Below are 24,833 nucleotides of genomic sequence, written 5' to 3'. Positions count from 1 at the left end.
TCGGTAGGAATGATCTGTCTCATTGATAAAGTTCAGTGATAATATCTTACAAGAGACATATTAATTCGATAAAGGCAACCGAGATTTATTGAATAGCAAATGGACTTGAAAGCCTGTCCACTTTTAACTTTCAAGTTTCATAAACTAAAATTGGACAAAACATTATTTATATATCACTTAAATTTTAATTAAAAAGTTGCGCAAATTTTTTAAAGAGGGTTTGCAATCACTAAAGAAAACTATATTTTAAATATTTTATCCGATTAATCTATCATATATTTAAAAAATGGAATATATAATTTAATTATGTATTTTTTTAAAAGAATAAATGAATTTGATTCTCATTCTCTTTCCGTATGTATAAATTAACAGTTCACACCACCACTCAACTTGTCCTTGTTTTTCCTACTTGGTGTAATCATCACTTCTAGCCCTACCATCACATGCAGTCCAGATATACCGCTTTTGCCCCACTCCTTTTAATATTAAACTGGAAACACGCCTTCTTTATATTTTGTGTTTTAGTCGCATTTAGAGTTTAGCGATTGGTATTGTAGAATGAAATATTAGCCCCTGAAGTCGCATTTTTGCCGTTGGAAACTATGTTGAACTTGAATATACTCTTTATTGTTTGTCCCTACACTTTTACTTTTCTAATTGATTATGTATATAAAATTGCACTTTCAAAGAGGCTAAAAATGTCAATTCACTTTGCCATTTTGTTTATATACTTTGCCAATTCCACGAAACACATTATGTATATTGAGCACGACGGTCTCACGATAAAAAGTAATAATTTTAGATACTGTTTGGTTCAAGTAATTGTAAGTACTAATATAAATAGTCCTATCATATCACTTGTTTTGTACAAGTATTATTTATTTCGATCAATCAAATTATTAATTATTTATTTCACATCAATCAAACTCGTAATAATTTATTTCATATCAATCAAATCAATAATATAAAATTACGATATTACCCTTGATAAATAATATTATTAATATTCTATTGATATTTTCAACAATGATAAAATAGTAATATCATATTATCTCAAATTTAATCAATCAAATCAATTAAATCAAACACTATATTAACTATGATTTTTTATTTATTTTATTATTACAAAATATTACTTATCTCTACACTATATATCTAATATCATGAATCAAACGGTACCTTAACATAAAAAGTAATATTTTTATGGATGACCCAAATAACCGATATTAATAATAAAAAAAATAGTATTGTTAACAAAAAAATTAATAATTTTTTCATGGATGGAAAAAATAAGAGATCCGTCACACAAAATACGACCCGTAAAACTGTCTCACACAAATTTTTGTCTTTTTTAATCTCATTTATTGATAACTTAATTCTACACGTATTTAACAATGAAGCTTATAGTTCAATTGATCTCACCCGTTATCCCTTGCTCTTAAACTAAAGTTCGAATCTCCTTCTCGTATTAAAGAAAAACTTTGCATTATCAAAATATACAATATTATAGACATAAACTTGTTTGAGACGATCTCACAGATGATATTTGTGAGACGGATCTCTTAATTGGGTCATCCATAAAAAAATATTATTTTTTATGGTAATAGTATTATTTTTTATTATGAATATCCGTAAGTATTGACTCGTATCACAAATTAAGATCCGTGAAACAGTCTCACAGGATACTCACTCGTATTATATATTGGAAATGGGACAACGGAAACAACAAAATTCATTGACTATTAACCACTACCCTCGCATGCAAAAAGACCTAATTACCCCTCAGCATGGTTATTTACAAATTTGCACCTCTCTCACATAACGCTACAAGCGTTAGGGTTCTCATCGCTGAACAGTTGCGGAGCATGGAGGAGCCCGACTGAAAACGGGTTATATTGAAACTGGTCCCCAGCAGGACCCGGCCCGTACATAAACGGATAAGTGTATCCGACCTGATACTGCATCTTGTTCCCTTCCATCTTCTCGCCGCCGCCCCCACTCCCTGCCTCGCCTCCATCTCCTCCTCCACCGCCCTTCTTCTTGTCGCCGCCGCCGCCCTCTTTCTTCTCCCCTTCCTTCTTCGGCGGTACCATTTCAACATTCTTCTTCAGATGCTTCTTCAGCATCTCAGCCAAAGCCTTCATATCCATGGCGCCGGTCACTGTCACGAGCTCCTTCTGCCTGTCGATCTTCATATCCTGATATCCTGGAAAATAGGTAGAAACATTCCCTCAGTTGGAACGAATTCGCCCTTAGTTGATATTATCAATCGACCATTTCAATAGATATTTACCCTTAGTTTTGGTGACGATTTTGCGGATTTTCTGAATGCATCCCTCACAGTGCAGATTGATCCTCAGCACCGCCGTCGTAACAGGAATCTGACACAATGGAGGAAAATGTTGGTACAAAATGATCATTAATCAATGCTCCAGTGAAACTGTAAAAACGTAGATGGATTTTGCTAAAATGCGCGTGGTCCACGTGGTCCATATGAGAAAACGTGGGAGTTACGCAAAATTGAATGGGAATCGAGAGAAACGAAGATCAAAACGTTCCAAAAAAAATTTAATGGGTTTGACGTGAAGTATATCCACCAACCGCGCTGCATCAAATGCGCGATCATGCAACTGCTTGATGCTATCGTGCGCTGGTGGCTTGCCCGTACGATTTCACATGGGACATGACAAAAAAAATAAACGTACCAACATATTTGCAGGGATTTAACTTCTACCATTCAATTTAATTTAAGAACTCAATTCAATTTCGAGGTGCAAAAAGGGGAGATGGTACATTCCACAACATATGTATCAACAATAATAAATATACACAACGCATAGAACTAACGTGAGCCGGGGGTGGGGCGGAAAGGAAAGGACAAAAGGACATCAGGATAAACAAATTCTCCGCACATAAAACGCAGAAGCGCACAACAGGGAACAGCGCAGAAAAGGTAATAGTTTAATAATTTGGTGCAGTGAAAATGGAAGAAAGTGATTGGAGTAAAAACAATGGGGTCTTCGATAAATCAAAAAACAGTACCTCCTTCTCCTTGGATTTTTTCTCATCAGGTTTATCCTTTGAGTTTTTGTCCTTGGATTCTTTTTTCTTCTCTTGTTTCTGATTGTCGCCACCATTGTTCTCTTTGCCTTTTGCGTTCTCTTTGTGGTCGCCATTGTTGGCCTCCTTCTTGGGCACTGGTGAAATCAATTCGATCTTTTTGTGGGTTTTTTGCTCCACTTTTTCCCTCAGCTTGAGCGGATCTACTTTTCCGACTACCGTAATCTTCTGACCCTCGCCGATGGTTGCAATATGCACACCTTTTGGAAAACATATTCATGTTAGATGGTAAAAGAAATCAGCACATTTATTATTATCATCATCATCAAATGATATGTGTACAGTTACGAAAAATTCAAATAGAGCCCATTAAAAAGGTAAAGGTACAGAGGATTCCCAGAAAATGAAACGGGTAAAAAAAAAATGCTTTTAGGCCAGAAAATTTTGGAGCCGGATGAAACAGAGCCCATTAAAAGTTACAGCAGAGGAGAAACGGGTAAACATCTGAGAATTGGTTGTGGGTAAGAGGAAAAGGAAAAGAAATCCTGGGATTCCATTCAGATTCCATGAAAATAGAGGAATATTTCCCATGCACACACAGCGATGAAGGAAAAAATAGCATAGATTTCTACCATCGAAAGAGAGAATGCACTTGATGACTTTGGTTGCGCATCCATCACAATGCAAATCAGCCTTCAAAACCACCGTGACATTTCCCTTGCCGCCTCCATCATCATTTTTCTTGTTATCTCCTTCTTTGGCGTCGGTGTTCTTCTGCTGCTGCATCAATCCAGCAAAAAAGAGAACGTCCCAAAAAACATTAATCAAAAAACGATCCACCATTAAAAAAATGCCATAAAAGTCTAGCGGATGATTCTTCATACCTCACCCATCGGGGATACAGGAACTAGAAATTACTATGATTTACTGGGATATTGTAGAGTAGAGATATTAGGAAATCAAAGTGCGGGACTGATGATGGCGGATGTAAATATTTTATATAGCAAGGAAGCAAAAGGGAAGTCGCGTGCGTGTGGGATTAGGGAAGTCAAACGTGCGGAAATTTCACTGTGGATTGGGCCGGGTTGAGGTGCGTAACATGGAAATAAGTAAACTCTCCTCCTTTGGGCCCCCATTACTTTACCACTTTAAAGTTTTTCTAGATTTTCCCGTTTACTTTTTACATAAACTTATTAATTATATTTTGTACTTGTATATTTTTCGTGTTCCGTGATACGAATTTGATGCAAGCGATTCTCTCTCTTGGCGTTGACGAGATAAGACCGAATCTAAATGGTATGATCGAATGTTTATGGTTTTATTAAAACTATACTTGGTGGTAATGGTGTAATTCAAATCTTTTAAACCGCACAGTCGCTCAAATACCACGGTTCGATTGCATCAAGCAAAGACAATTATTGCACCCAATATAAATCGACTATCAAAAAATTTGTATCTGAACTCGTGATGATACTAATGTCGATAATGTTAATTCGACAAAGCATTAGTAATAAAATCAACTATTAAGATAATATCCTTAAAATAACTTGAACTCGACTCTCTATCTGTACAAAAACAAAATTAAAACTTTATGTGACCTTGATCAAATGTCTATTAATTGGGCTTTTCCCATAAAAGGTGTTACATTTTTGTGATACAAAACGTATGGAAATTTGAATGTAATACAAGTAATTTGTGAAATAATATATAGGTCATAAATTTTAAAGAGTGTATTTACGTAGAATTTTACACCAAGTCAGCCATGTACTTTTGAAATGATCATGTACTGACTTTCAATACCCCAATCTAAATAGTCAACGAGAGTGATTCAATGACAATAATAACATGAAAACCATGTGAGATCTTTTTACGAGTCAGTTTTATGAGACAGATCTTCAACTTGACTCGGTTTATGAGAAAATATTATCTTTCGTGCCATAAGTATTAGTTTTTTTTTTAGTAAATATGGATTGAGTCATTCAATGTAATGAATATAAATCTATAAGATCGTCTCATAAGATATCTACGCTTTGAATGGATGTTAGAATTACATGTAAGATGATGTGAATTTTTACTATAAGCAACTTACAACTCCTTATATCTAGTCCAATTTTAAATATGAGCTCTTAGAATATTTGAATAAAACAAATTTTCATACAAGAAAAATGGTTTTATTTGCTTTAATGGCCAACAGTTACTGTCATATGGAACCGGAGTGCCTATAAATAGAGGCAGCCTCAACCAACAAAGATATCCAACCACTTTAATGAACTTTAAAAAAAAACCACTTTAATAAAAATAATTGGTGTTGAGTTTTTGACCCTTGCCCCTGATATGATTGATGTAAATCGCTTCTTCCAAAAATTGGCCTGATATAATGTTATGAATCACTTTTCCCAAATGTTTGGCTGATGAGAAGTAACCTGCATGTCTATAATAATTAATATATACCGTAGCATTTCTTGTTCTTAATTGAGGAACTATTTAGTTACTAACTGATTCTGATATTAGGCGGATAACTGGATAATCATTTTCAATGACCAATTGTGTCATTTTTATACTGGTTGAGTTTTTACAACTATATTTCCTCCGAAAGTTAGGCAATGTAATGATTTTCTGGGTGGTCACATTGTTTGATGGTTTATATTTGTCATGTGATCATGGACGGAGTGAACGGAACTTGGTTTTAAGTAATTATTTTGTTGGTTACAGTTTGCTTAAGGGGTTGGATTTTCCAGAGATGAATTTACCTTATAGGTTATGGGGTACGAGGTATAATTATTAAGACACTGGATGAAATTTTGCTATCCATATCATGAAGCAATCTTTTTTTTTTTTTTTCCGATTGTTATTTCATTGATAACTTTCAGACGTCTGTGTATGACTATATATATTTATCAATTTTGGTTTATTTGAAGACCGTAGTTTTACTGGCACTTTAAATTATTCATGCATTTGTGGTTCAGGAAACATCATCGGCACCTAGTGATCCCACTGAACGAACTGCCTGGACTTTTTGTCAAAAAACTACATTTGAGCTAACACAGCAAGAGCAATCTTTGTTTTTACATTATGAAGTATTTTTGTTTAGGCAATTCTATCATTAATGTCTAACTTTCTGAGTTTGTTGCAGTAACTGGGGTAGTGAAACGGGTCCTGATTTCAAGGGTGATCACAATGGAAACTCAGAGCCTCGTGGTTTTGGTATATCAAATATTTGATTTCAAAATACTATCCTTCTCTTTTGTCGCGCTCACGATTTTATTATACTGGCTATGAATACTAACTTGTGTTAACATGTTTACAGGACACATTGGTGATTGGTATCACAGTGGATGATGTGCACAAGGCATGCGAAAGATTTGAAAGTTTGGGAGTGGAGTTTGAAAAAAGACCCGATGATGGTAAACTTTTCAGTCTGGTTCATGAAAAAAATATCGTGTTTTTAGAATATGGATTTTCCATTAATACTTAGATGCTTCTTATGTTAATGTATGCTCGTCAGTGGGCAGCTTCGAAATTTTTCCTGTTGTATTACACATGTTAAGTTCTTGCATAATTTTTATTTGATCCGATCCGATCCCATAACATTATTTTTGTCATTCATGATTGACATACCACAACTCGTTTCAGGAAAATTAATGATATAGCATTCATTAAGGATCCTGATGGCTACTGGATCGAAACATTTGACTCTACAACTATTGCCAATACAGCTGCTGTGTGATTTGACTCTACTGCACCTGTTTCAGGTTTACCACCTCATCCTTTGTTAACTTGAATTATATATGGATTTCATTATGTTGGCTTGTCGTTGCTTTAATTTGGGAAATCAGCTTTCACACCTACGTGTTTTCTTATCTAGAAAAACAACTGCCGACCAACTCAACTTCAAAATTTTCGGGAAGCACGGATACCTCCACCACACATTAGTGAAGTTGGCATGCAAACATAAAAGCTTCGAACAAGGATGAAGGGAGTATTATCTTATTTTATCCCGTTTCTCTTGAACCTTACCAGTAAACAAATGTACAATGCTCGGAATAAAATATTTGAATATTGAAGGTTCTTTAATATGTTGGATTTTGAGGCTTATTGGGCTTATCTTTGAATGGGAAATTGGATAAGCAAGCAAGGCCTAGTTCATGGCAAGTGGGAAATGTCCCACATAGGAAAATAGACATAGCATTGGTGAGCTTATATTGAATTGCACTTTGTAGAGGTGTAACAATGATTGGTCAAGAGGCTCTCTGCTTGCCTTGTGTGCAGGAGTACGTGCGCGACCTGGGCGTATCGAATGTCGGACCGATCAAGGCAAAATTTCCCACCGAGGTTCACTTGGCTTTTGCTATTTTTATTTTCGAAAATTGGAATTATGGACCAAGACCTTTAGGCAGCCTCAAGTCTTTCAGGATCATCCAATACACTCTCCAACATTCCCAATTCTCGAAGCTTTACTTGTTCTGTTGTCTCGGCTGCTGCTGCTCCTACCAGCTGTTGTCTCTCTGTCGTTGCTCTGCCCCGTGATAAAGTTCAGGTACTTCCTCAGTTCGCCGTGGTGGTGCCTTGTGCTACGGTACTACTGGTTTTCCGTTGTATCCTGGGAAACAGACGTCCACGTTCATCCTCGCAGCACACACCGGAGGGGACGAATCTGTTTTAAGGACACTGTATTATATACAGGCCTCGGTTTGCTTTAATTTTTACACTGTCCTGCTGCTTTGTTTATCGCAATACTATTCGATTTACTAGTTCTCTTCTCGTGTACCTTTCTGTTTGTGCGTACACATTTTATATAACAGAATATTGATAAGATCATATGTTTTTGGACCGCTGGATGATTTCTCAATAAAGAATGTTTATCTTGAATTCCTGCTGCTTTCTTCGCACTTCCAATGAAAAAACATTCATACAATAATTACAGGTAATAACCGCAGACTGTATACATGTCTTACTTTCTATCCTTTTGGGTGTCTGATATTAATTAAAACCATCTAAAACAGGAGTACTTCATCTGATTTGTCTATATGTATTTATATACATATATCTATATATATGTGTGTGCATGGACTCGTCTCTTAGCTGTCTGTGTCTCATTTTGCACTAATGCATGGCTAGAAGTCAACTGTATTGGGTCCCTAGGAAAAGAAAAGTTGAATAATTGTTTATTCATATCAATATATATAAAAAATTCAACCAGAGGACAACAAAATCATTGGTAGGCATAACTTGCCGTGATAGGGGAGTCGTCTGTATTATTATCATTATTTTTTCATGGGCTCAATCATTTTCTGGTAATCTATTTAATTCACATGCACGTACAGTTGTTGATGCTTTTTTCTTGCAACATTTTTTAAAATGGTTCTTATTTTATTCAGGATAATTTAATGCCTTGTTGAAATAAAACCAAGATTATGTTTTTTCTGTCTTATTGGCATGCAGGCTGCAGTACCCAGTAGCAAATTGGAATCTGTCTTTGTTATGAGATAGCTGCACTACCCACGTCCATGAAGTACTCAACCAAAATTACACCTATTATTAATTATTATAATATTAAGAAGCTATTATTGTATTTCAAGTGTGGATTTTGGGCTGGAGTCGTATCTTTGTGCTTAGGCGTAGAAAAATCATCTGTAAGATATTGTATTGCATTTTATAACAAACATAATCATTCAGCCCAAAGGGGTTTCCGAAATTAAGACAAAATAAAGAAAGAAAATTTCAGTTATGTCTTTGCCCAACAATCTTCTGAATCTATTTCCTTAATATTCATGAAACAATGTTTCTTCCTCAAAAAAAAATAATCTTGAAATCGAATCGAATTAATGGCTTCTTTGAATTGAATTTCTGACACAGAAATTGGTACAGAGACATATAAAAAAAAAACCCATAAATTTTCCTAAAAGAAATGAACAAAAGGAAGAAGCTAGCTTTTACTATGTACTGTCATTAATGATTGTTTTTTTTTTTAATGTTCGTTCTACATCACAACGCCGAAACTGAAAATAATGTTGCATCCGAATCATGCCAGTCCCTCCTCAAATCTTTCTGATTGTATTTGATTCATTTTCATCAGTAGTAGTACATGTTCCCTCTTCCATGATTAATGTCATCATTCAACAAAAAGTTGCTGCTAGTCACCGGCTTAACTTCTTCAAAATCATTGTATACTCCACTGTTTTCCAGAACCCCACTTCCCTTTTGATCAAGATCACTAATTAGTGCACTGATCATTTGATCGTGATCATACTGAAGCATGAAACTTGGGTTTTGGTCTTCCCCAAATCCAGCATTTGAGACGAATCCCGGATGTTGAAGTTGTTGGAAATTATCTTTAGCAATGTTACTGAACTTGATGAAACTTTTCTCGGATGAAGAACACTGGAAATCAACCAAACCCCCTTGGCTTTGTTGATTAATATTAAAAGAATAGTACTGACTTGTAGAAGACAAGGGAATACTAGTGCTGTAATTATTTTGTGGGTCTGGAATGGATACAGTGTTGGTGAGAGATTTAGAAACCTGAGGAGTGTAAATGGAGGTGCAATCTCTGAACAATTCCGACAGATTACGTAGAGATGGAGACTGAGGAATCAAAGCTTGAAGGGTTCCTGAAAATGGTGACGATTTTGATGGAACAATTCCCAACATCAGTTTCTTCTTTAGCTTGGTGTTCCAGTAATTCTTGATATCATTATCCGTTCTCCCTGGTAATTGTGCCGCTATGACTGACCACCTTGTTACAATTAAAAACAAAAAATCGGTTCCTTAAGCACCAAATATATTTTTCATCTAAACAGCTTGGACATGCATGCACATCATATTTAATTTGCTCCCAAATTTTATGCAAACAATAATCTCAAGTTTTCCCAGTTCCATTTTTCTTGATTTAGCTCGCGGCCGTTGCCAGTATAGGAAAAAAAGTAAAAAACTTTTCAAAGCTTCAGAGAATTCATATTTGATGTGCTGGTTTGAACATTACCTGCTTCCAAGGGAGGAATAAAGAGTGCAGATTATTTTATCTTCCTCATCAGAAAATTCACCATGTTTGATATTAGGCCTCAAATAGTTCAGCCACCTCAATCTACAGCTCTTCCCACATCTCTTCAGACCTGATCCAACACCAAAATCATCCTACTCAAAACTCATAAACACATATACAAATGTATATATATATATATATATATATATATATATATATATATATATATATATATATATATAGACACACGCACAATTGCTTATTAATTCAGGGTTTACATATAGTTTAAGTTAAGTTTCTAATATATTACCAGCTTTTTGAGGAAGTGCAATCCAATTCCCACCAGTGCCAGATTTTTCAATGAAACCTTTGAGTTTTGCATCTTCTTCAGGCGACCATGGCCCCTTCTTCACATTTGCTTTGTCACAGCATGGAGCTCTTCCCATATTTCTCTGTCTAAATTTATTTTTCGACTCTAGTTTTCTGCGCATTGGAGTGATGGTGTTTCAGTATCTTCTCTTCATTTATTTACACTATTGACTTTTGAGATTTATATTGTTGATCAAGAAACTCTAAATTGTCTCCTCCTCGATATATGATAATCAGTATTTCAATCGTACGATCCAAAAATACCATTTTATGTAATTAATGATTAAAATTAGTAAATATTAGTATTTGAATAATTATTTAAAATTATTGATATAATATAATGAAATTATTTAAATTTTAAATATTATTATAAAAATTATTATATCAATTGATAGAACACTCAAACAATGATAATGATAATATTTTGTTGTTAAATTAACATATTTATCTTGGTTAAATGAAACTGTTATTAATAAAAAAAAATAAGAAAATATTTAAAAAAAATCATATAGTATTTTTTTAATCTATATTTTAAACAATAAATAAATTTTTTTCAAAAAATCATTTTTTGTCATTTATTAAATGAATAAATTTTGATTAAAAATGTAATTATTTTTTGGATATGTTAAAAATATTTATATAAAATTTTCAATAAGATACATATTTTAAAATTTTATTAAGATACATAATAATAATAATAATAATTTACGGACACTCTTTTACAAAGTTGAAAAGCGTAATATTATATAAAAGTTTTTATATTTTATTTAGTATGATAGAAAGTTAAACATAAAATATATAAAAATAACACACAACTTAAACCATAATCAAAAATAAAAAAATGATATAATCAATGCAATTTACTTAAATGTATTTTATATTTTCAAAGAACATCAAATTTAAATTTGAAATTTAAAAAATACATTGAAAAGAGTTCAAATTTAATTATTTATTTATTTCCTATGAGGGTAGATATTATCAACGAATTAATCAGAGTTTAAGCACCACATGTATTTTTGAATGATTTACCTCACAGGCGATATTGAACATTACTACATGTATGAAATATTTATGAATTGATTTATACAATTTATAATCAGCCTGAATTATTTATACAATTTATATTAACAACTAAATATATCATAGCAACACAAAATCATATCCCAAATTAAATTAATTGATATAATAAATGAATATTTTTAAAAGTAGCTTATGTTTTCAACATAATTCAGTTTTAATTTAAATAAAAAAAATAAAAAATATATAATTCATAAATTACATTTAAATTGATATAAAATGAATTAAATTCAAATTTCAACGAATTGATATAATCAATGCAAGCAACAATTTAAATTTTATCTTTCAAATATCTTCCATTCACATTTAAATTTTTTAAAGGAAAATAGAAAAGTCTTTATAAAAAAATATCCATAAAAATTGTATAAAATTAAATGTTTCAATCATTTATTATAGTACATATATTTCGAGATTCATGATATATCTTTATTTTTTTAGAATTGTCATTTTGACGGAAACATACTATAATTGCTTATAATTATAATAATAATAATAATATTATTATTATTATTATTATTATTATTGTTATTCGTTGAGGAGGTACTTCGTGTTCAAGTCCATGAGATGTACAGCTTTTATTTGATAGGTTTCAAGTTTCATCAAAATTTCGAATTATATTATTATATGCATAGTGGACATATATATATATATATATATATATAGACTGAAATGAGAGTTCGAATTTTTAAAACAATGAGAGTTCGAATTTTAAAACAATTAACTATATATATATATATATATATCTATATATATATATATATATATATATATATATATATATATATATATATATATATATATATAGACTGAAATGAGAGTTCGAATTTTTAAAACAATTAACTTTAACTTGAAATTGCAGAGCCAATAAGTCAAACGTTCAATGCGGATCGAGGATATCCGATTCCCAAATAATTGTGTGTTTAAACTGTTCATCGGATTTCCACTTTACCTACCTAACCGATGAAAATGATCATCTTTTATGACCCATCTTTTAGAATTATTTTTATATTAAGAAGAAAAAAAAAACATTGTATGATTTTGATTTTTCCAAAGAAAAAATAATTCTTTTGTTCGATTTCTAATATCATATCAGCATTTTCCTACGTCGTAACATTATTTTATCATTTCAACACTATGAATAGTAGACGTGATAAAAACACAACAAAATTTAAAGTTTTTGTGAACTAAACTCAAAATGAGAAAAATTCATCTTTGAATTTTCGTCACAGCCACAAGAACAAACAGGTCAGGCCAAAACATTTTGAGTAGATCTTTTGTGATACGATCTCACGAATCTTTATCTGTGAGAGACGGGTCAACGCTACCGATATTCACAATAAAAAGTAATACTCTCAGCATAAAAAGTGATATTTTTTCATAGATGAACCAAATAAGAGATCTCTCTCACAAAATATGACCCGTGAGATCCTCTCACATAAGTTTTAGTCCAACATTTTTACCATTCTTTGAAGAAAATTGAAAAAAGTCTGTAGCCATTATTCTTGTTTTGTATTTCTGCCGAATGCGTTTGTATGCCCCAGATCACTATGTCTATGTTTGTTCCATAATTTAAAAATTAATACATATTTCATCCAAAATTAATTTAAAAATATATATATTTTAGCTCACTTAACCCCACATGTAGCTACTCCACTTATCAATTTCCTCAAGTAAATACAGTTGTGCAATATTTATACTAATTTGTTGTTGTCGGATTATATTTAGTTCTTTCTATTTGTCTACATCTCTAACGTTGCGAGCCACACCCGCTCCGATCGGAGTAGAAACGATTGAGTTGACTCGAACCATATATCTTATTTAACATATATAGTTTGTGTAATAAGCTAATTGAATCTATCCGTATACTCTGTACCGAAAAATTAAGGTATAAAGAAAATATAACGATATCGTTTTAGGTACATATAACTAATATATCGAAATTCTACTATGAATTCAGTGCGATATTGATATATACTATTTTATCCTGAAAAAACTTTATATTTTAAAATTTTATTACTTTTTTATTTAAAAATAATATATATATTTTAAAATTTCAATATATTGTTTTGGTATATGAAATTTGAAATTTAATATTGTTGTTGTATCGAAAGTTTCGATATCGATTTTTGTCTTTTCTTTTGCGTGACACCGAATCTTTGGTTAAATAAAACCCAAGTCGTAAAGGGTATCTTTGAAAATAAGTGAAGTTTATGATTGTTGTGAATCATATGATTGCATAAAATAATTGGGAAAAGGAGACAAATGTCGTCGTCCATTTACTTTGGAAGGCTAATACGAGGACTTGTGTTTTTGCTCAATAAATTTGGGTTGGTAAACTGTTGTTGAAATTAATTAATTTCTATACAAAATAATTGTCTAATTATTTCATTGGTGAGTTCATTAACCAAACTTGACAAAGTCAAATTTCATGGAAACATGTATTTTTGGGGTTGCTTCGATGCTATATGTGATGGAGGCACTGTCCCACATAGTTTGGATGGACAAGATTCACATACATATGTGATTTTAAAAAAATTAGTGGACCCCATATATGTGTGGTTAAATTTAAGTCCCTGATTTTATCATGGGGTAGTGCCCCTATTACTTTCACCTCTTTTGTCTTTACCCGTTTTTCCACACGAACAATTTTCTCATCCCTAGACAATATTTTATTGTATTAATAGACAAATATTTTTCCCAAAACAAAATGTTTTTTTTTTTTGGTTTTTGATATATTATTATGGAAAAAGGATAATCGATTTGAAATCTCTTACTCTACGTTTTTTAACTTTGTTATTTCGAATTAATATAAACGATGACGATGTTGATGTTTACTTAAACGTCGCATATATGTGGAAAAATATATATATGCGACGCTTGTGTAATGTAATAAAATTTTAACACTGCGATACCTAAAAACGATGACGATGTTGCTGCATACATAATGTAATCATTTAATAAGTCAATTAGAAATATTTTGAGACTCGTAGAAAAATATGTATCACTATCACCCAAATATATATATATATATATATATATATATATATATATATATATATATATATATATATATATATATATATGATGAGGATGTTGATGGACACATAATATAAATATTTGAATTAATTATTTAATAAGTCAATCTGAATTTCATCGACACTCATGGTTTTTGTTCTAAATAATACTGCATTAAAAAAACTTTCCAACATAAATTCCAGCTAAGTAGATTATGACAAAAATTTGTACGAGACAGTTTAACAGATCGTATTTTGTGAGATAAGTATCTTATTTGGGTCATCCATGAAAAATATTAATTTTTTATATTAAGAATATTAATTTTTATTTTGAATAGCGGTATGGTTGACCCGTCTCACATATAAAGATTCGTGAGATCATCTTACAAGAGACCTACTCTTAGATTATATGTACATTTTGGCAAGGATATGGCGTGAATGAATAATAATAAATTAAAAGATAATTATACAATCATTTTAAATTTCAAATTAATCATCTTTAACATATAATGGCAATATAATATTTATATTTTTTTAAAAAAATCTAAATTGTTAATGAATGTTAATTTCTTATATATTACAAAAAAAATTGTCCATACCTGTCTTACACTTTTGGCTGTATTAATGATAATTATTATTTATTGGTAGTAAGCATATGATTTTAATTTTAAATTGAAAAATCTTTGCTATTCGAATATAATATTTAAATCGATCACATCATCATCAATCCATTTCAAGATGGGTTAGTCATATCTGGTTGGTGGGTTTCGGGTTTTGTGGCCCAAATTATGTGGGCTATTGTGAAGTTTAGCCCATGAATAACCCAAGAAAAGTATACAGTTTTGTCAAATAAATTGAGGCCAAGCCCATACAAAAGTTACTGTTTTTGATGGGTTGTCGGTTTCTTTTTCCTTCTAACGAATGATGACAGTTGAACCAGTGACCAGGATTAGTTATTACTTTTTCTTCTTGTTGAATTATAGTTCAAGAAAAATAAGAGCCCTTCCAAGCATAAGTGATGATCATGAAACCGGTAGCTGATTTTGAAAACCAAGGAGCATTTACGGGAACCCTCGAATTCCCGCAATCTGTTCTTCCAAGATATGTTTTGATCATCATCATCAGCACCACAATCAGTTTTCAAGAATCAAAATCTTCATTTGTTTGTTTCGCTCCATGTTTCTCCGATAATTCATCTATATTAGATTCTAAGTCAAATCAATAGAATACTGTATCTTTGTCCGATACAAATTGAATGAAATTATGTCAAATAATTTTGTTGTTAAAAATAAAATATATATAGTATTACATGAGGCCACAATCTAAACAGATCACGGTTCGACGGTAGCGCAAGATTTTAGCACACAGTGCTCATGAAAATTCCAATATCTTTCTTTTTCTTTTTCATGATGTATTTTGGTGAATGTGTGTAATTTTTTCAACCAATTGGTATGGAATTTAATTGGAAATATGATTCTCAGGTATGCAAACATTGAGTAAAATTCCCTATACAACAAAGCAATTTTTTTGGAGGGCGTTGCCTCATGGCATAAACATGGCATGAAACTACCTTGTGTGTAATTTACGACGTCTTTACATCTCTAAGAAGATGAGCAGCTATAGCCCCATATCTTCTAGCTTCCCAGTCGCTAAGCTTCTTATTTGGGATATTCTCGAGGATGTTACCTTCCTCTACTCGGTCACTTTTACAGTCATCAACCTTGTTAAAAGTAGCACTACAGTCATCAACTTCCTCTGGCCCTTGTTTAATTTCTCCAGATATGTCCTCTTCAACATCATCATCAATTCCTTTGCTCATGCAGTTTGAGGCCTTCGGGTTCATTATATATAGCTGTATACTTGGATGCTGGTACTCACCGTGCATCTACATGGATTACAAAAGACTACGATTCAGGAGACAGTTTAAGTTCCACCACAGAAAATCTTGAGCAATAATTTGTCATTTTGGACTTAAGTGTGTCCCAGATTTGAGAAATTTAAAACTGAGCTACCGCCATGATGCTTAATATTCACAAAACCCCATCAGATACAAATACAATATACATGCACTATTTCACAAGCTCCAAACAATTTATCGTAACCGCAGCTTATTTGCCATTCGTATATCCAGAAGATAGTTTACCTTTGCTTTAGGAACAGTTTTAACTTCAAAATTCGTCTTCCACAAGTCAAGCATTCGATCATGGACATTAGTGGAACGAAGTTCATAACCCAACTACAGACCAAGGTTCTGACAAATTAGAACATTATTATTTTTAGTTCAAACTTCAAATACTTTTAAGAGCAATACCAAAACTGTGGTTCTGGGTCCTGATAATGAAAGTAGAGTCTGCAAAAGCGGTTCCAAATGGTGCTCAACATATACCTAAGTAAACAAAATTCAAAGAGTTGATGAGTATTACTAGCACATGATATTACCAGTGTCGGTTAAAGGCACAATATTCGATAATATTTTTGTGCAATCCCTAGCTCGCCACTTAAGAAGAGAATAGTTTTAATAGGATAATATATTTAGAATTGTACTAACAACATCAGTGCCAATTATGTAGTCAAATGGGGGATCGACAGCCCTTATATGGTCAGCATTACCCCAGTTAAGCTCCGCGACCTCAATGGATCCAAATGAATCTACAAGAAATTAAACCGGAGTGTGAGGAAAAAAGAAAGGGGAGCCAAAAGTATGTGCCTCTACTTCCCACTAGGTTTTTCCTTTTTTTCTTCCAAGCTTGTGCCATTTTTTTTTTAAAATTGCAAGTTTTGACCCCCCAAAATTCATCGAGTTACCTCATCTTGCCTCCCTCATCTTCTCTCATCACCTCTATTGAATTCCAATACTTGCCCCCTCATTCAACCATGCGGAAGCGGTGAAAAAGAACCTAAATCTATGAAAAACACACACATTCAGAAAGAGAGATACGGAGAGACGTGCACCTGAATCAGAATTCATTTGTAGGATTCTTGAAGTATTTCGCTCAACGTTCCTCATAAGCAAAGGCAAAACTTCAGTTTGGTCAGTTGAAATCACATCACATCCGAGCAATGCCATACCTGAAGAACCTCATCATTATTCTCTAATCTTGAATGTCCCAAAAACTTTGCTTTGATCAAGTTTGACAACGCAAGAAGCTCACCAAACCCAGCTACTCCACAGCCGGCTCCAATTTCGATCACACGTTTTCCTTTTAGTTTAGATGGAGAAAACCTTCCCTTTCTACAATTTTTTTCCTTCATAATGAACCCAAACATGTTTTATTAATTTGATTATAAACAAAGACTGACAATTTAGCAATCGTTTGAAAGCTAAATTCATCATCAGCATTTATGGGGGATTTTTGGGCAACCTTCTACAAAAATGGCATCTGTTTCTTAAAATAGCATAATGTAACATGATGCATTATGTGCTTTTAGTCAAAGAATTTCATCCTTTAAATAAATATAGCGGGAAGGTCATACAATTAAATGTCCTCCATGGAAAAAAATTTAAAAAAATCAGTAATAGAAAGAGATCAGAACCCAAAAAATTTACCAAAAATTTGACCAACACCATTGATGCATCCCATACAGTAGTTCCTAAATGCTTGGAGTTGGGATCCTGTCACATTTGCAGGATGTTGGTCATTGTGAACGAGTCAATCATGAAGCAGAAGAAACAGTTTTCTTTCGAGAGAAATAAGTCAAAAAAATAGCAAACAAAGATCAAGGATATACACACATCATTGTCAATCTAATGGTTTTCGAGCAAAAAGATTATTTCGGTCTATAGTATATAAAGCAGAATAATACTTATTATAAAGAACAACAGATATAAAAAGTAAAAACCAAGGCATTTATTAAGTTTTAAAAGAATATAAATCGGAGATTCAAATATGATTACAAGAACCACAAATTTTCATATACTAAGTGCATGTAACGGGATTTTTCCCTGTGAACAAATAACAGATACTGTAATATGACACCAAATAGAACAGAACACATTCACAATCAGAATCATGTGACACCAAATGGTGGGAATAGCAACTATTGACAGTTTATTTTAATTAATTTAAATTAGATGATACGAAGATAAGAAAAAATAATCATGAACAGTTGTACTACCTGTGAAAATTGAAGCTGATGGCCGAGAGCTTCAAATATAACAACTGATGTGTGAGGAGAATTCAATCTGAGAAAAAAAGTAAGAGAGAGATACAGGCCTGATACATTTCAGCGAAGAGATAAACAGAAATTTGGCTTGTGTTGCTGAAATTCTTAGCAGCAAACAGGTTCAGAGGAGACAATAATTGTGAAAAACATTGTACAATGATTCTACCAATACTTTGTGCTTAAAGTAGACCGTTTAAATGGATGAAATAAGGCAACTGATCAAAGTCAAGATAAAAGAATTTGGTGCAAGGAGGTAGAGATAGAACAGAAGAATAGATTATGGGGAGTAAAATTTGCAGCTAATGAAACACAATTTTTTTTAAACAAATTCGTTTCATGGCTGCCATCTCCCCAACCCCCTTAAATCCATCCTCGCAACTGATGCAAGGGGAAAATTTTGACAGACCCAATAGGGAAACATACTATCATGCGGTGGAATCCTTGGAGTTTCAGATTCATTGTCAAGAAATAGCCATATGGAGAAGCACAGCCGACCAAAATGTGCTGTTCTAATTTGTTTAAGATATTATTAACAAAATGTAGAATTCGAACTCAGCAATTTAAAGATAAGAATACGAATTAATCACAGGAAAGCATAGATTAAAGATACACAGCATAGAATCAAACTATTAAGTACAGAAGAAACTGAGAAAGACGTCATACACGATCAAGATAAGTTCTCCTTGATCAATAAAGTGTGTAAAGTAAAGTACCTGTCCGCCTCCATCTGAAAGCTTCGACTCAATCTCTTGCGGCCTCACACTCTCGTCACACACAACACTGAAAATTCCAAACACAGCAAAAACTAAAAAGGAAAAAGGTGGAACCTTTAGTATCAATCCCTTCAACTCAATAGCAAAAGCAAACTCGAATCCATAATGTGAAACAGAGACCCGCAAATGAAAATAAAATTACTGCGTGGGTTCTGATGAAATGCCCAAAACGAGCAGGGGAATAAGGTTTTACAAGTTTGATTAGGCGTTCATCGGAAGGCAAAATCTAAGATTTGATTCTCACGGATTATTTCACCCTGTCCGTGCAGGCAGTAAAAGAACGTCTCGGATCTCTCCACATGAGTGATCTGGCCCAACCACTATGTATAAAAAAAAAAAAAAATTGGCTCGGATTTTTTCGAGCAGTTAGATCTACCGTGCGAGCAGTACCCGCAGAGGTAGGGTCTACTTTACACGAAGCTACCTATTTGAATCTGTTCATTTTCCTCTCTGAACAATTAAACCCATTGAAAGTTGGACGCCATGAATTGAACCAACCTGGGATCGATATGCAGTGTGGACAGTCTTCCAGATGCAGCGGCGAAAATCCCATGTCCATAGCTTCAACCTTCATATCATATAATATAAAATATAAAGATTATTTATTTCAATATTTATAATAATACTGAATTGTTTATTTATATTAAAATTTATTTTTGAACTTTTAGTTTGATGTTATATTTTGTTTTCTCATGAGAACCTAGAGTAATTTGATGTCTTTCAGAAACCAATGATAATTACTATAGAATTGCGTTACCTAATATTATAATAATATAGATTATATTAAACAAAAAAATCTGATATAACAGTAAGTAATTCAATACAAAAACTTTTAGGTACAGTTTGATACATAAGATATGATAAGTAAGGAATATATAGTATAAAGATCAAGGATAAATATAATGATAAGATAATATGTTAAAAGGCAAAAACTTGTGTGAGACGGTCTCACGAATCATATTTGTGAGATGGATCTCTTATTTGGGTCACCCATTAAAAAGTATTATTTTTTATGCTAAGAGTATTACTTTCTATTGTGAATATGGGTAGGATTGACCCGTCTCACAGATTATGATCCGTGAGACGGTCTCACATGAGACTCACTCATGTTAAAAAGGTACCAAACATGAAATAAAGGGGATTATTTATCAATCTCACCCTTATCTCATGTACCAAACAATGTCTTATAATATTGTTTTATAAGTCAATTTTATGAGATTAATCTTCAACCCAACACAATTTATGAAAAAAATATAGCTTTTTATGTCAAAAATATTAATTTTCACAATGAATATAAATCAAATCGACTCATTTTACATATAAAAATTCGTGATATTATCTCACAACAGACACTCCTATCACAAATAACGCATTTTCCTCTTGGTTAACCATCATTTCAAAATCAATGATCCAGTTTTCAATATGGAAATCCAATAGATAGTGAAATTTATCGAACTGAATTTACAATTTCATATTGAAACCAATAAAAAGCGATTTTTTTAGAGTATAATTATAATATTGTTCTAATGGAATCAACATCACAATGTTGTTACTAAAAACAATATGCTACCGCTCGTGGAAATATCTCATAGTTGGAATACTCTATAGAAGTAATTCAATTTTTTGATGGCAGGAGAGTGGAATAAGACTCGAGCTCGAGTCCCGCCAAATAGGTGGACAGGTGAGACCGCTGGGTTACAAACTATTATTATTCTACATCAAATAGTGGAAAAATAGAGATGGATGTTACCGCTTCTTGTTTGCATTTTTTGAATAACCATTTGTTGTTGTGAAAAGAAGCGAATATTAGGAATCAGGGTTTTTCCTACTAAGATAATTCGTTACAGAGTTTTAAAAAAGTGCCAACTAAATTTGCTAAGTTACAGAAGTACACAATTCAACCCGCCTCTCTCTCTCTTGAAAAGGAGTGAAAGAACGACATAGATACACGCGTAGAATGTATGATTACACGGGAAAAACCAAGAATTATGTATTCCAATACGTGCAACGCAGCTAAAGTTTTTTGATACATAAATACAGCTTTGTGAAACAGGATGGGAGTCGAAATTCAGTATCTTCCTTTTATTCACAAACCTCGTATTCAATAACCTTGGCCGGTCAATTTTTGAGAGACTAAGTTATGATCGAACTCTAGCTAGACGGGCCCTAATTTCTTCAAGCTCTTCCTCATCATCAACATTTTCCTATTGTTTAAAAGCAGTATAGGATGTGAGACGGGAAAAGTAAGATTGCATCCCTCCAAAAGTTACGAAGCCCTTACAACTTACAAATGTCTGAATCCACCCACGGAGGCTACATCATAACAGGAAAGAATGAAACGTACCTCTGCATCTTCACTTGTTGCAGGTTGCTTCAGTTTCTCCTTTCTGACTGCTTCAGGAAGTTGTGCAGCAGTTTCACCAGCAATTGAGGTTAACACCTTGTCAATTTCTTCTTCAGTTTCCTCTTCTATGTCTTCTGAATCAAGTGCATTATCCACTGCATCATTCATCATCTCTTCTATAACTCCAGCCTGCAGAACATGATAGAACCTTAATTCTTCTGAGATGACAGAGAATTTTGTCGTAAGGGGTTGGGACCATATTTTTTAATCTGATGGTGTTACACCATTATCATAGTGTCTTTTCTGCCACCATTGTGGGAAGAAATTGGATATATCCTCGGTAAATGATTCAAGCTACCATGAGTAATACGCTCCCAGAATGTGCCTACTGGCTACAGCACCTCAGTTATGACTAAAGAACTTTGAGACCATTATTTTTAACATTATAAACAAACTCCCAGCTATATATGATACCTGGCATAAAAGATCCATCTCTACGAAAAAAAAAGAACAAAGAAGAATATTTCTCACGGTGTTGGCATGTTGCCTGTTACCACAAGGCCAAAGCTAAAATTACCTTTGTCATTTCTTTGTTGAATTCTTGCATGGTAACAGCTACCTCCGGAGCCTTCATAAGATTATTGACAAGCTTCATGACTTCCGCACTTTTGGATAAGTGCCCAACAGTTCTGGCAATAGCTGAAAAATCATTAAATTAAAGAAGAGAAAGTGTATCGTGATACAGTGACAACTAATAAGTACTCAGTTTCCAAAAGTTAAAAAAAAATGAGAAGATCCAAGAAGACATAATTGATGCATCTCTCCAACTCCTAGAAAACTACATTAAATAATAGGACAATGTGAGTGCATTTATTCTCAGCTTGTCACAACTTATAACATCTGCATATAACTATAATCCACCCACTAGAAAGCAAATTTCCATGTTTATCTTACTCGTTAGAACTGACCTCTTAGTTTTGACCTGAATATCAATATATAATTTGTGACAAAGTTCATAATTCTCAGACAAAAAGAGCCAGCAAAGTGACATTGGGTCCTCATCTCGCAGACTGTGGAAATTGCAAATAGAAGGTATGACAGATAGAAACCATGAATGATTGCGAAACAAATCTCTACAGCAAATCCAACATGTTTGATAAGGTAAGAAGATGCCAATGCGCATTAACAAACCAATCTCCATGACTGCCCTGGTCATATATCTAGCCAAAAGTTCACACAATCACACCATCAACCTAAATTGTCAACAAGCCAAATCATGACAACTAAAACGATGCCCCTATACATAGGAACACGATCCAATTCCTGTATGGATATTTGATCCGCTACACATAACACATATAATGTGAATATTTGATTATATAAATAACATGATGATATCTAGAATTAAAAGTACGAAAATTGTTCCTCCACATAATACTTTTAGCATCATCCTTAGTCAAAGCTGAATATAACTAGAAATTTTCTTGCCATCATCAGTAGATCTACCAATATTTCATATGGCATAGATAAACCTATAATATCGAGCTATTCTTGAAAGATGATTACAAGGTTACAAGCCTAACCAGTGATCACTTATTCAAAACAGCAGACAAGTGAAAAATGAAAGGACGGCCATACCAACACTTTCTCCAAGGTGCATTGATATTGAATTCAACTGTGCCTTGTTCTCGTAGAGGCGATTCACAGTTTTCCTAGATCTCACAAGTTCTTTAGCAAGGGCCTGATATAATAAATTATTAATGCGGCACATCAGAAACAAAAACTGTCATCCAGTCTGCATTTATACAGCCCAACTCTAAGAGTTAGTTTCTCCAAAAGTTTATGTAGTTTTCAAGATCATACTTTTGCGCATACAAATAAAGATATATCCCGGGAGGATGAATCAAAAAAGCTAAACTCCACTCAATTATCACTCTATCGCAGACATCAATCAATTCCCCCAACACCAAGTCACCATCATCACTTTAATCACAAAGAAAAAAGCAAACCAAACGTAAACCAATACCTTACTCATCAAAAAATAAAATTAAAATACCTTAGCTGAACCCATATCGTTTCTTTTAGCAGCATCCTTGATCGCTTTCTGCACATTCTTCTCTTCTCTCTGTATATCTAAACAAGCCCATTAATAAAATCAACAAAAATAAATCGTCAACCCCAAAATGAAGGAACAAAATACCTAAACAAAATTAAACACGACACCTCGAATCTGCCGTTCGATATTGCGGCACTCTTGCCGAAGGCGACGCTGCCAATCTCTTAGCAATTCTTGAGGATTGGGCTTCGGCTTCAATACCTTCATCATTTTTTCCATTATGTCTGTTGTTTTGTCAATCTGATTTCCGCGAAAATACAACGTTCCTCTCTCGAATTTGCGTTCGACCTATGCTACGTACAAGATTCTTAACTGATGCTCGTAATCTTCGACAAAACAAATGTCAAATTGGGGACCAAATCCAAAAAGATGGATAGAAATCTAGGATGCATATTTACAAAGTATGGACTCGCCCAAGTCTTGAGTGGTGGTGGGTTAGAAAAGTTCGCTAGAACATGCTGAGCCACTTGGACGAACTGAAGACCATCTTTTAAGGCCCAATTGGGATTCTACAATGAATTGAAAAACAATAATTTACACAATATTTTTTTCATAACATAACAAATAAAAAATAATATTTTTGTATTGAAAAATATTATATTATTATTGGGTCGGGTCGAAAATCCATCTTACAAAATTACTCAGTGAGACAATATCACAATAATTTATGTTATTATTATATAAAGTTCTAAAATTTGAAACCAAAGCGACCAAAAATGGACAAGATTATAAACAAAAGAAATAGATTTTCATAAAAAAAAAATCACATAGAAATATATTTGTATATTTTTTTTTGTTTTTTAAAAAAAAATGAATTTGAATCAATTTTTTGTAATTAATTTAATTTATATTATAAAATATAAGTAATATTATAATGGCTAAATTTTACTTTGGTGAAAAATATAATAATAATTTTATTTCGATATAATTTTTT

At 32.9% G+C, this 24,833-nt stretch overlaps 4 protein-coding genes and 1 long non-coding RNA gene across 8 annotated transcripts; 1 reads left to right on the top strand and 4 right to left on the bottom strand.

Moving 5' to 3' along the window:
* Positions 1-1,675: 1,675 nt before the first annotated feature.
* On the bottom strand, positions 1,676-4,069 carry LOC140834730 (heavy metal-associated isoprenylated plant protein 3-like). 2 transcript variants are annotated; one of them, XM_073199817.1, is made up of 5 exons: positions 3,945-4,069; positions 3,693-3,840; positions 3,043-3,320; positions 2,294-2,381; positions 1,676-2,206 (listed from the first exon to the last, which is right to left on the bottom strand). In XM_073199817.1, the coding sequence occupies exons 1-5, from the start codon at positions 3,951-3,953 to the stop codon at positions 1,815-1,817; spliced, it is 915 nt and encodes a 304-aa protein (XP_073055918.1). In that variant the 5' UTR covers positions 3,954-4,069; the 3' UTR covers positions 1,676-1,814. The 2 variants fall into 2 exon arrangements, with proteins under 2 accessions (XP_073055918.1, XP_073055927.1); XM_073199826.1 differs by having other exon boundaries at positions 3,693-3,837; positions 3,945-4,052.
* A 1,253-nt stretch (positions 4,070-5,322) lies between these two features.
* Positions 5,323-7,131, top strand: LOC140834743 (uncharacterized). 2 transcript variants are annotated; one of them, XR_012118754.1, is made up of 4 exons: positions 5,323-6,264; positions 6,368-6,464; positions 6,694-6,812; positions 6,926-7,131. It is a non-coding gene; the product is annotated as an uncharacterized lncRNA (long non-coding RNA). The 2 variants fall into 2 exon arrangements; XR_012118753.1 differs by having other exon boundaries at positions 5,329-6,464.
* Positions 7,132-8,901: 1,770 nt separating this feature from the next.
* Positions 8,902-10,584, bottom strand: LOC140813207 (transcription factor MYB36-like). Its single transcript, XM_073171688.1, has 3 exons — positions 10,353-10,584; positions 10,043-10,172; positions 8,902-9,796 (listed from the first exon to the last, which is right to left on the bottom strand). The coding sequence occupies exons 1-3, from the start codon at positions 10,531-10,533 to the stop codon at positions 9,133-9,135; spliced, it is 975 nt and encodes a 324-aa protein (XP_073027789.1). The 5' UTR covers positions 10,534-10,584; the 3' UTR covers positions 8,902-9,132.
* Positions 10,585-15,954: 5,370 nt separating this feature from the next.
* LOC140834717 (uncharacterized) lies at positions 15,955-20,016 on the bottom strand. 2 transcript variants are annotated; one of them, XM_073199798.1, is made up of 10 exons: positions 19,938-20,016; positions 19,380-19,471; positions 18,619-18,685; positions 18,050-18,115; positions 17,655-17,748; positions 17,455-17,571; positions 17,051-17,151; positions 16,814-16,888; positions 16,646-16,738; positions 15,955-16,387 (listed from the first exon to the last, which is right to left on the bottom strand). In XM_073199798.1, exons 2-10 carry the CDS (start codon positions 19,391-19,393, stop codon positions 16,085-16,087), a joined length of 930 nt encoding a protein of 309 aa, XP_073055899.1. In that variant the 5' UTR covers positions 19,394-19,471; positions 19,938-20,016; the 3' UTR covers positions 15,955-16,084. The 2 variants fall into 2 exon arrangements, with proteins under 2 accessions (XP_073055899.1, XP_073055907.1); XM_073199806.1 differs by having other exon boundaries at positions 19,856-20,008.
* Positions 20,017-21,243: 1,227 nt separating this feature from the next.
* On the bottom strand, positions 21,244-24,376 carry LOC140834710 (vacuolar protein sorting-associated protein 24 homolog 1-like). Its single transcript, XM_073199787.1, has 6 exons — positions 24,007-24,376; positions 23,840-23,916; positions 23,422-23,524; positions 22,361-22,482; positions 21,784-21,972; positions 21,244-21,643 (listed from the first exon to the last, which is right to left on the bottom strand). The coding sequence occupies exons 1-6, from the start codon at positions 24,116-24,118 to the stop codon at positions 21,578-21,580; spliced, it is 669 nt and encodes a 222-aa protein (XP_073055888.1). The 5' UTR covers positions 24,119-24,376; the 3' UTR covers positions 21,244-21,577.
* Between the last annotated feature and the right edge of the window lie 457 nt (positions 24,377-24,833).

This window comes from Primulina eburnea, chromosome 1, assembly GCF_022965805.1.
Source record: "Primulina eburnea isolate SZY01 chromosome 1, ASM2296580v1, whole genome shotgun sequence".
NCBI classification, from domain to species: Eukaryota; Viridiplantae; Streptophyta; class Magnoliopsida; order Lamiales; family Gesneriaceae; genus Primulina; species Primulina eburnea.
This window is presented reverse-complemented; position numbering and strand designations above follow the sequence as displayed.